General features: G+C 21.4%; 1 protein-coding gene across 1 annotated transcript in view; it reads right to left on the reverse strand.

Annotated features, from left to right (window-relative positions):
• Window positions 1-13,179, reverse strand: part of LOC122498050 (trafficking kinesin-binding protein milt) — an 83,182-nt gene that overhangs the window by 52,740 nt on the left and 17,263 nt on the right. The window contains exons 3-4 of the mRNA XM_043605570.1: window positions 8,484-8,588; window positions 8,000-8,104 (exon numbers count right to left, since the gene is read on the reverse strand). Coding sequence (XP_043461505.1) covers window positions 8,000-8,104; window positions 8,484-8,588 — 210 coding nt within the window. The remainder of the gene's footprint in view (window positions 1-7,999; window positions 8,105-8,483; window positions 8,589-13,179) is intronic.

Here is a 13,179-nt window from a genome sequence, read left to right on the forward strand (position 1 = left end):
TTATGAAAGTAGTAAATATTGAAAATCATTGAATTGCGAGAAACTTTTGAAAATAATTGAAATTTTGCAAAGAATTTTATTTAAACTTTGAAAACAATTGAATTTTTTGTGAAAAAGTTTGCTATTTATAAATAAAATTCAATTCTTGTTGAGATATTCGTTAAACTATTTTAAATTAATTGGATTTCTATGAAGAATTTTATTACTTTTTGAAAATAATTGAATTCTTGTGATGAATATTGTTTAAATGGAAATAATTGAATTTTTGGTGGAAAATTTTTTTTATTTCTAAAGAAAATTGAATTCTTGACGAGATGTTTGTTAAAGTCTTTGAAAATAATTGATTTTTTACGAAGAATTTTATTACTTTTTGAAAATAATTGAATTTTTGTGATGAAAATTGTTATTTATGAAAACAATTGAATTTTTGTGAAAATTTTTACTATTTATAAAGAAAATTGAATTCTTGACGACATATTCGTTAAAATTTTTGAAAATAATTGAATTTCTATGAAGAATTTTATTACTTTTGAAAATAATTGAATTTCTGTAATGAATGTTGTTATTTAAGAAAATAATTGAAATTTGCGTTCATAGTTTATGAGGCAAACAAAAAATACACAAAAATTCAGAATTTTCTTATGAATTTGAAAATTTTAATTTTTTCCAGTACTTTCAATAAAAATCCCTGACTTTTTCCTGATTTCCCTGACCAATTCCACTTTCCCTAACTTTCCCCTGAATTACCTAAAATTTCCTGTCCAACTACAAATTCTAAAAAATCTGAAGTACCAAAAACAAATTTAATCGCATTGATCGATATCGAACGGCGAAGAAAAGAATGAAAAGAAAAACCAAAAAAATGAGTAAACAATATTTTATCAACACCGAATAATTGATTGATGATTTATTATTGTTGGGAGATTACAAGAGAATTTTAAGCCATTTCGGTATTATAAGAATTTGGCAAATAATGTAATTTTATCGTCTTTTAAATGCATTGTTTTGTTATTGTGTCATCACATAAACAAAAGTGAATAATTCAAAGCAAATATCTAAAAAAAATCATTTCCTACAAAAATTGTACAAGTTTTTGTAAGAAATGCCTTTGTAGAAAAAAGAAAAACTTTTACAAAAATGCAAACTTCAGAAAAAAATTTTTCTTTGCTAAAAATGGAACTTTTTCAAATATAGAAAATGGTATTTCGAATATTATCAGAAACCCCATTATGTTATATAAACAAAAAATATATAGTGGAAAGGCCACTGTAAACTATAAATTGAAATAAAAAGTTATACGTAATCAGACAAAATGTCAACTACTGGTACAATATATACATAACAGTAATTTTTAGTGTCCTTACTTGATTGTTACGACATAACTGCATCGCTTCTTCGTCACGAATATCTGAATAAATAACTATATCGAAATTGTATTATAGTAATTCAATTGAATTACAAGTTTAAACTTCTTGGAAATTTATAAAGAAAAAAGAATCAAAATTACAATCCTAGTACAGAAAATACAACGTTGCAACTGAAACTACTTTTGCTTTATAAACTTTCAATAAAGAAGTTCAAAAATTTTGCATTTTGAAGAATTCTTTTGTCCATCCGGATTCCAACTCAAATACAAAAGAAATACAAGAATCTAAGAAAAGTGAATTTGTTCATCAAAAATTTTTTTCTCTTCTCTCGAATCAATAATTCAATATTTATCTAATGCTAATTATCGACAATTAACAAATTATATAAAGAATTTTCTGCCAAAGTGAACAATTGGAAGAATCAACAACCTTGTCCCACTTGTTCCAAAGAATAAATCCTGATTATTTCATTCTATTAAATAAATACTTGTGTATGTATATAAATTTTCCAAGCCACAGTCTAGTTTTGTTTTTATATATCGTGCTTTCTCTAAATAAACTATTTAATTGTTCACCGTTCGTTGAATTACATAAACAGATACGAATTATTATTTCAATAAAAAAGAAAACATTTTAAATACTCTCGTAATTTTCAAGATGACCATTTATTTTATTACACCTTCCACCTTCGAACGTGATAAGAGTTACAATTTAAAACAAAAATAATCCTACTTTCTATTTAAATGAATTTTTTCATCACTCGCAAAATGTTGAGTTATTTCAATTTTAACGAGATCATTAATTTGATTAATATTTTCTCCCTGGAATAATAATATTTGTAAAACTAATTTCTTCTATTCCTTTCTATTTTAATTCTAGTTTTAAAATTTAAATTGTTATTTAAATTCTAAAAGAGCGAATTTTTTATTCAATTTTTTTTTCAAATTTCAGAATTATTTTATCTAATATTTATTATTTCGAAATGTGAAAATAATTTATTCCATTCTTTTCTCTTTTAATTCTAACTAGAAGAAATAAAAGCTCGTAAAATTTGAGAGTTAAAAAATTTTCTTCTTGAAATGTAATGAAAATTCTTTATTTTTTAAAAAATATAATTTTTCGAACAGTTTTTCTTTAAATTAAAAAAAAATTCAGAAATAATTGAAAGGCTCGTGAAAAAATTGTCAAAATAGTTCTAGTTACAACTTGAATGTAAGATATTTTTAATTAAATAATTTAATTTTCTTCAAAAAATTTTAATTACATTTTTTCAAAAAACAAATTTTTTCGGAATTTCTAAATTAAACTACCTACTCAAAAATTCAATAAATTTTTAATTATTAAAACAATGAAGTCAACGATCAATAATTATTGTTAAGCAAATATTTAAAAACTTATTGTTACTTATTTCTCCTCAGGAATTAAAATTTCAAATAATTGCAAATTAACGTTTTAAAATTGAATTATTTATAAAAATTTGAACTGCAATTCTTCCAAAATTCAATTATTTTTTTTAGATCTGTTGAATCAAATTATTTCAAACTTTCATAATTTTTATAGAAAAATAATATATATTAATAACTTTTTAAAATAAATTTTTAAATATTTTTATACTTTTACATCAATTAAAAATTTTAAAGAATTCAAGTTAAAAATCGTGAGGACAATTTAATTATTTCTTAAAATTCCTGTTATAACGCTTAAATATTCAATTATTTTTAAAATATTAACTGGAATTTGTTTCAAATCAATTGCTATCAGAAATTAAATTACGAGAATTGAACTATTTAAATAGAATAATTTTTGTAAAATTCAATTATTTTTTAAATTTTTAGTTACAATTCTTCAAAACCACAATTATATTTAAAAATAATTTTTAAAAGTGAAAAAATAAAATTCTTTAAAAAAAATTAAAATTATAATTTATTTTAATAGAATTAAACAAAATTTCTAATTATTTCCATTTTTTAAAATTATTTCCGGAAATTCTACTTCTAAAAATTTTAATTACATTTTTTCAAAAAACAAATTTTTTTAGAAATTTCTAAATTAAATTATTGACAAATTCATTAATTTTTGTTAAACAAATATTTAAAAACTTATTGTTATTTATTTTTCTACAAAAATTAAAATTTCAAATAATTTCAATCAAAAATCTTTTGAAATTTAATTATTTCTAAAAATTGTAACTGCAATTCTTCCAAAATTCAATTATTTTTTTAGTATATTTGAATAAAATTATTTAAAAATTAAAACTAATGATATTATAGCAAAAAATACACAATTAATAATTTTTTAAAATAAACATTTAAATATTTTTATACTTTTACATCGATTAAAATTTTCAAACAATTCAAGTTAAACGTATTTTAAACGTTAATTATTTTTTAAAATTTTAACCGAATTTTTTTGAAATCAATTCCTATTAGAATTCAACTACGAGAATTGAATTATTTAAATAGAATAATTTTTGTAAAATTCAATTATTTTCTAAATTTTTGGTTCCAATTCTTCAAAAATACAATAATAGTTAAAAATAATTTTTAAAAGTGAAAAATAAAATTCTTTTAAATATAAAGTTTATTATAATGAAATTTTACAAAATTTCCAATTGTTGCAATTTTTTAAAATTATTTTAGAAAATTCAACTATCTTCAAAAAATTTTAATTGCAATTTTGCAAAAACCTAATTTTTTCGTAATTTTCAAATTAAACTTTTCAAACTTCAATAATTTTGGTAAAATAGACATTTTAATACATATTGTTATTTATTTTTTCTCACGAATTAAAATTTCAAAATACTTTCATTGTAAAACCTTTTGAAATATAATTATTTTTAAAAATTTGAAATGCAATTCTTCCCAAATTTAAGTATTTTTTAGAATTTTTGAATAATATTATTCAAAACTTTTAAGCTTAGAGTTAAAAAAAAACTTTTTGAAATTTAATTATTTCTAAAAATTCCTACTTTCTCTAATTATTTTCTAACATTTTAATTAAAATTCCGTTTTAAATAAATTTTTATCAAAATTCAACTACGAGAATTCAATTATTTAAATACAAAAATAAAGAATTCATAAAATAATTAATTATTTTTAAAAATTGCAACTGTACCTCTTTATTGTATTTTTGAAATTTGAATTTCATGAATATTTATTTTAAAACTTTTGACGTTTAAAAAAATAAGAAAAATTTCATTTTTTTTGCAATGGATAAAATTTTTTTAGCAAAAAATAAAAATAATTGTAAAAACCATTTTTCTCGAACATTTTATGCACAGAATTTTAAGCGCTTCACAGTATAAAAGAATTTAAGTGCAAAAGTTTAAGAGAGATCACTTCCGGTGTATACTGCTTTTTAAAAATAGAACGCAATATTTCAAAAAGTACAGACAACTTAAAAGAAGTATACACACGTTGATAAACACCAAAAGTGAAATTTAAAAAACGAATAATATTTTGTTATTCAGAAAAAGTTAGGAAAAAAAATTTACAAGAAAGAAAAATTCACAAAATGTGACATTTCGTGAATTAACGTTTAGAACTAGGTAAATTATATTCGAACCAATTTCGTGAGGAATGTCGGTCGATAATTGTTCCTAAAATAGAACGAAAATTTAAATGGTATACTTGACATTAAATAATCTTCTGCTTTACCTTAATAATTAGTTTTCAATGCAAAATAAATAAACGAAATTTACATTTAATTCAAAGTTCGAAAAGAATAAAATCCTCTAATTCTTCAATGACTTAATTTTTTTACGAGACGAATTTATAATTTAATTCTTTTTAATTATTTTGAAGATTGAGATTTTTCGAGATAACCGCCTATCACTTGATCCAATTAATTAATTACTCGAGATAATTAAATTCGTGTTAATTGAAATTTCGAAAAAAAATTCCAAATAGACATCGAAAATTAACTTTTTATTTTTAATATTAAAAAAAAGACACTAATTTTATAAACCGAGACAAAAATGTGGATTTTTTTGTTCCGTTTTCACGCAACAAGTCTTTATAAATAAATTCGTGGGATTGTGACCGCACCTTATTAGCGAACACACCTACAATTAACATGCCCTTATTAAAAAAAACAATTCTAGAAAACAAACGAGAAATGAAATAGAAATTTCATATATAAAATATTGTCTTTCTAATGTAGAATATATTAAATTTCAAAACAGAATTTTTCTAAAAGCCATTCTCGGAAATAAAGAATAAATAATGAGGAAAAATGGAAAAATTAAAACCAACTAAAGTGACGAATGTTAAACTATTACGAGAGGTACAATTTCATTTGAGGATAAAGTGAGTTCGAGTGTTAAATGAGCAGTTTTACACGGCCTTGTTTACAAGGAATGCGTTTCGCATGTACTTAATCGTAGAAGTTGGAAAAAAGAAGAAAAAGAAGAAGATTACAGTTGATATTCCTTAAGAGGAAGTAATACCACACGAAATAATAACAATGGGATCACAATAATGGAATTAGAAATTAGCCACAAGTGGCCTTAAGCTAAAAGGGATGCGTTTCCTTTCCTTCAGTGACAGTGCACTTCCTTTTGATTACTTTTAGTTTCATTAATTAATTATAATTATGTAATACTTTCAGCGAGTAGTCAATATAAAAAAATCCATTTTCCCTATATTTTAAACGGAAATGAAAAAATGCAATACGTAAAAATTGTATTTTTTTCTCTAAGAAAAAGAAATTTGTTTGAAAAAATTTCAAGTCTATCAGTATTTATCAAAATCTATCTGTAAATATAAAAAAAATTTTATTTCATCACTCGGTTGTCTTGGTTCATAAATTATTAAATATTACTAATTATTCTCTTTGAATAATTTCAGATTTTAAATTAAAAAATTCATTTATTAGGTACATAATTAATTACAAATTATTGTTTATTATTTTCGAAAATTTGAATAAAATTCTTCGCAAGATTCCAATTATTTTAATAAATAATAACATTCTTTGGAAGCATTCAATTATTTTCAATGCAATTTTAATAAAATTACACAAAGGATTCAATTATTTTTTAAAAATTTTTCTAAAGAATTAAATTATTTTCTAAAATTTTAATAAATCTTTCGTAAGAATTAAATTATTTTAATAAATAGTAAAATTATTTCCAAGAATTAAATTATTTTTTTTAATAAATAATAGAATTCTTCTATGGAATTTAATTATTTTCAGTACGATTTTAAATAAATTTCACGAAAGGATTCAATTATATTTTTTAATTTTTGAATACAATTTTTCAAAAGAATTCAATTATTCCTTACAATTTTAATAAATCCTTCGAAAAATTTTAATTATTTAAAAAAATTCCAAGAAATTCTTCATAAAAATTTATTAACGATTTTCAAACATTTGAATAAAATTCTTCTCAAAAATTCAATTAATTTCAGTATAATTTTAATAAAATTGTACGAAAGGATTCAATTATTTTCTAAAATTTTAATTAATTCTTCGAACGAATTCAATTATCTTCACAAATAATAAAATTTTTCAGAAGAATTCAATTATTTTCTAAAATTTTAATAAATCCTTCGTAAGAATTCAATTATTTTAATAAATATAGTAAAATTCTTCACAAGAATTAAATTATTTTTTTTATAAATAATAAAATTCTTCTATGGAATTAAATTAATACAATTAAAATTAAATTTCACGAAAGGATTCAATTATATTTTTTAAATTTTGAATAAAATTTTTCGAAAGAATTCAATTATTCCTTAAAATTTTAATAAATCCTTTGAAAGAATTCAATTATTTTAATAAATAATAAAATTATTTTGAGAAATTCAATATTATTTTCATTTTTAATAAAATTTCTTGAATGAATTAAATTATTTTAAAAAATGCAAAAAAATTCTTCAGAAAAATTTAGTTACAATTTTCCAAAATTTTTATAAAATTCTTCTCAAAAATTCAATTATTTTTATAAATAATATTCTTCTATGGAATTCAAATAATTTTAGTATAATTTTAATAAAAATTTTTTTAAATAAAATTTCACGAAAGGATTAATTTTTTTTAAAATTTTAATTAATTCTTCGAACGAATTCAATTATTTTCATAAATATAATAAAATTCTTCCCAGAAATTCACTTCAATATTTTTGTAGGTAGGTTTTAGTAGATGAATACGAAACCTGAATTTTTCTATAAATCCTGAATTTGAAAATTCTACGATATTATAAATAAAAGATAATTTTTACTATTCAGAAATGATTCACGTTCTGACGTTTCACTTGAAGTCATAAAAAAGTTTTTAATATTCATCTAAAATTTAATGACTCTTTTCTTCACAATAAAAATGTTCAACTTTGATTTAAAAAAAAAGATTGCACATCTTTCTCGAAAAGGGGACATTTTGGGAATAATTTTCCCTTTATGTTTCTAATTCTACTATTCCGAAAATAAGATTTCTCTTTCACTTGCAAAGTTGGAAAACTTAAAGTTGTAATTTGGAGTTTAACTCTTTAAATATAAGAATTCTAATTCTTAATTATAATTTTTCGAAAAAATTAGCACATCCTTTTGTGCTAATTTGCAGAAAAAGATCCTTAACTACTTCGAAACGAGACGAAAAATTTGTAACTTTTTATATAAATGAAAAAAAGTACTCACTAAAATAATTAAGTGTCTCTCGGATTTGCTCCGGTGATAATTTCAAATCCACGTCCTCTAATCGTAAAGCAGGAGCCGGAACGAACCAATCAGCGTTCTCGTAACCTGAAAATAAAAATTCATTAATAATAATTGATCTCTCGATCAAAGAACCGGTTGTAATTTTTTAAGAATCAGAATTTTCGACTAAATTTTCGTCTAAATAAAAAAAATTTCTTCCTTGTAAGAATTTTGTATTGTTTATTTAATTTTTCAAAAATATTTATACTTTCTTTATTTTTCTAAATATTTTTATTCTTACAAATATTTTTGTATTTTGTACAAATTGTGCTTCGGAAATTTTTTAATTTTTAATCTCTGAGCCAAAAATTTTAAGCTTAAAATAAATTTTAACCGAATAAGGTCTAGTATCCTTTTTGCAATTAAATTGAATTAAAATTAACTTTTTAAAATTAGTAGCTTAAAAAAGTAATAGACAATTTACCTTGAAACTGAGTAAGTGCGTCTGCCCTTAAACGATACCTCGGTATTTGTTCTTCAAGTAAACTGATTATTTCTACTTCTGGTAATTCCCCTCCGCTGCACACCTCTGTAACAATTATAAAAACAATGTCTCATTCTATTTTTTCCAATCTGATAAAAAATTAATTACTAAAACCAGATAAACAATCATTGTAATTATATAATTTAATAAAATTACAATTGTCAACTTTTTAGTATAATTTTCAGTCTCAACAGAGTATAGATAATTTATTTATTAACACCTAATCGAATTTACAACCGAAATAAAATGTTCATATATATGAAATTTAATTTCCTGTATAATAATAATTATCTCTTATTATTGTCTTTCTAGAAAATTTTTTATTTTAAATACTATTTGTACCAAGGGGCATTTTTTTATTTTTGTGAGTCCATATAAATATTGACTAAATAATTAATAAAAAATTAAATAATAAAAATAATAACAAAAACAAAATAAACATTAATATTGAAATTTGTTAAAATTAAAACAAAAAATGAGCAAATAGTTAAATGAATTACCGAAATAAATAATAATAAAATAAATAAAAAAATACATAAAATGAACATAACAAAAAATAAATGTTAAAAAAAAAATAAATTAAAAATTAAATTTTAATTTTTTTTTTTAATTTCAAATTTATTTTTAAAACTAAATTTTTATTTTAAATAGAAAAACGAACTTGTGCTGCCACATTCGAATGAGATAGGGAACTACGAAGTTGTTATCTGGTTATGAGGTCGTCGGTTAAATTGAAAAGCCGTCGGTAATACAAAAAGAAGAAAAAAAAAACTTGAAAATAACAAACATCCGTCTGATAAGCAAAGACAATAGAAAACGAAAAAAATAATCCTGATAATGTACTTAAAAGCAAATTATTACTATTGAAGAAAAAAAAATATTAACAAAATTTTTCTATAAATTCTAAAATAAATATTTCTATTTTTTCTCATCCATCTATATTGATTTCCAATATTGAAAACTGGTCAACTTTTGAAACAAAAATACACAAAGAAGATATTATTTGAAAAGATCTTTTATAAATGAAACTCTGTAAACTGTAGTTAACGTTGAATTGTTAACTAATACAGTCAATAAAAATCTATTCTGCTAATGAAACTATCCTCCAGCTTCTTTCTTACATTTATTGTATTCACCTAAATATTCCAATAGAATTCACATTTTCAATTTAAAAAAAAGAAAAAATTATTCTTTAATTACTTTGCTGTTTTTTTTAATTTAAAAATAACAAAATTGAAAAAATTATTTTTCGATTATGTTATTTTGCAAAGTAGTTTTTTTAATTATTTTTGAAAAGTAATGAAATTGAAAAAATTAATTATTTCTCAGTTTTCTTACTTTTCAAAATAGTTTTTACTTATTTCTCAATTTTCTTACTTTTTAAAATAGTTTTTAATTATTTCTCAATTTTCTTACTTTTCAAAATAGTTTTTATTTATTGAAAAATAATAAAATTGGTAAAATTAATTCCTTATTTTAATTTCACTAGGTATTTCTAAATTTACCATTTAGATGTCATTTGCATTTTATTTTATTTCATGTTTTGTATTTTATTTTATTTAATTTTATTTGTTTCATTTGTAAGTAAAGAAAAAAGCATATTGACCAAAATTTACCATTTTTATTTCAAATATTTAGGAATAAAATTCCTTAAAAAAAGAAAGGGAATTTTTGAACAATTGGGAAATAAGAACTGCATCTACTCCACAATGACATTGCATGAATACCAAAATAGAAATAGTATTTTCGTCTCTAGTACATCCACCCGGTACTTTTCAAACTGTTCTCAATCACTATCGAGCGAAGAATTCGGTTCAATAATTTTTTTCTTTAAGGTAAACGAACTCATGAGAAAGGAAAAAATTCCCTGCAAAATCCACAGAATTTATTAACATTAGCTTCAAAACTATTTATCGCGAGAAAATAAGAAAAAGCAATCACCAGACAAAAATCTTGGAATCTTGTGTTGTTTTCAACCTTGTCTGTAGGAAATTTGACATATTTTTCAGGAAAGATTTTTCATTGACAAATCAATGGGAAAAATACAATATTTTTTCGTAAGAAAAACTTTTTTTTTGACAAAATTTATAATTTTTTTTATTTACTTATGAAATTTTTGGCAGAAAATCTTTTCAATTCAAATAAATAAATAAATAAATTCACTGAAAAAATTGACAGTTTACTGCAAAATTTTTGAATTTACTGATAAAATTTTCAATTAATTGTCAAAATTTTCAATTTACAGTAAAAATCTTTAATTTAATGTCAAAATATTCAATTTACTGAAAAATTTTTCAATTCCTGACAAAATTTTCAATTTACTCACTAAATTTTTAATTTACTGACAAATTTTTTAATTTACTGACAAAATTATCAATTTACTGCCAAAATTTTTAATTTTGTTAGAATATATTTTCAATTTACTGCCAAAATTTTTTGTTTTGTCAGAATATATTTTCAATTTACTAATAAAATTTTCAATTAATTGCCAAAAATTTCAATTTATTGCAAAATTTTCAATTTCCAGCCAAAATCTTTAATTGAATGACAAAATATTCAATTTACTGGAAAAATTTTCAATTTACTAATAAAATTTTCAATTTATTGCGAAAAATTTCTGTTTACTTAAAAAATTTCAATTTACTGACAAAATTTTTAATTTACTGACTTTTTCAATTTATTAATAAAATTTTCAATTCATTGACAAAAGTTTCTGTTTACTGACAAAATTTTTCAATTTACAGCCAAAATTTTTAATTTTGTAAGAATATATTTTCAATTTACTGCTAAAATTTTTTGTTTTGTCAGAATATATTTTCAATTTACATACTAATAAAATTTTCAATTAATTGACAAAAATTTCAATTTATTGCAAAATTTTCAATTTCCAGACAAAATCTTTAATTGAATGACAAAATATTCAATTTACTGACAAATTTTTCAAATTAACTGCCAAAATTTCCAACTTACTGAAAAATTTTCAATTTTCTGATAAAATTTTAAATTTACTGCCATATTTTTTAATTTACTCACAAAATCTTTAATTTAATGACAAAGTATTCAATTTACTAACAAATTTTTCCATTTAATGACAAAATAATCAATTTACTGAAAAATTTTTCAATTTACTGCAAAAGTTTTCAACTTACTGACAAAATTTTCAATTTACTGATAAAATTTTCAATTTACTGCCATATTTTTTAATTTACTGTCAAATTTTTAAATTTCCATACTGCAAAAATTTTCAATTTACTGAAATATTTTTAATTTTGTTAGAATATATTTTCATTTTACTGACAAAGTTTTTAATTTTTTCATAATATTTTTTCAATTTACTAATAAAATTTTCAATTTATTGACAAAATTTTCAATTTAGGGGAGAGTCTCCAGTTGTGAGACACCTCCAGTTGTGAGACAGTCAATTTTTTTTAACATGCAATATTAAAAAGCCGATTGGTTTATATAAAAACATTTCTTTTTATATGAGCCAACTATTTCGTGTACACCGAGGCGGATATATAAACTGTTTTTGTTAAATACCAACACTGTGTGTGATAATCGACTAAAAAGCGTTTTTTCAATAAATGCAAAGTACTTTTTTTGCAATTTAATTAATTGAAAAAGGTAAATGTAATGCATTTTCTTTTAGTGTTTTCCTTATATTTTGTGATGCAACATTGCATTGTTCCAATCTACGGTTGAAAATAATTTAATTTTCCTTTTTCAAAATAGCGCCAATTTCTGGGTGTGAGACACAGCATATCACCAGTTGTGAGACGGTGTCAACACCCATCTGGGCAGCATAAAAAATACTACTTTGCAGGCATACTATTTAAATGTTGTTTTGATTCTTTTTTCTAGTATTTTTGGGCATGTCAAGTGGAAAAAAGTCAATTGATTCAGAAGAAATCAATTTTAATGCTCTTGTTGAAGCTATTAAATTGTGTTTATTTGATAGTCATATTTTGGCGAATAAATATTATTATTTAGTATATAATAATATATATTATTAATATATTTAATTATTTCTACTAAACATAACGTTTTATGTCAAACTTATTAAATTTTAGCAATTTTTAATGAGTGTCTCACAACTGGAGACATTTTTTTTTTTTGAAAAAAGCGATGTGCTCGGAAAATGTATCGTAAAATTTTTTGAGTTCATCGAAACACTATACTTTCTTTTAATAAAAGTTGTGTATTTCTGTTACCTTTCGAACGGTATATTTTATTTACAATTTCGTTTGCCCGTTTACAATTTACGGGTCAAAAATGAAACCCGTCTCACAACTGGAGACTCTCCCCTACTTCCAAATTTTTCAATTTTTTCAGAATATATTTTTAATTTCCTGCCAAAATTTTCAATTTATTGCAAAAAAATTTCAATTTACTGACAAAAGTTTTAATTTTTGCCAAAAATTGTAAATAAATTTAAAAGTTTTGTCTATTTTTTGAATTCAATATTTGGAAGAAATGAAGTATAAAAATTATTAAATATGGAATAATATAACGAAGAAATAAAACAGAGACTTTGATTTCTATTTTTCTTGAAAAAGCAGGGAACCGAAAATATTCAAAAAACAATTTCTGTTGCAATAAATATTCCAAGAAATATTGAATTCGAGTCGAAGGAAAT

The sequence above is a fragment of the Leptopilina heterotoma genome, unplaced genomic scaffold (assembly GCF_015476425.1).
Source record: "Leptopilina heterotoma isolate Lh14 unplaced genomic scaffold, ASM1547642v1 Lhet_141, whole genome shotgun sequence".
NCBI lineage: Eukaryota > Metazoa > Arthropoda > Insecta > Hymenoptera > Figitidae > Leptopilina > Leptopilina heterotoma.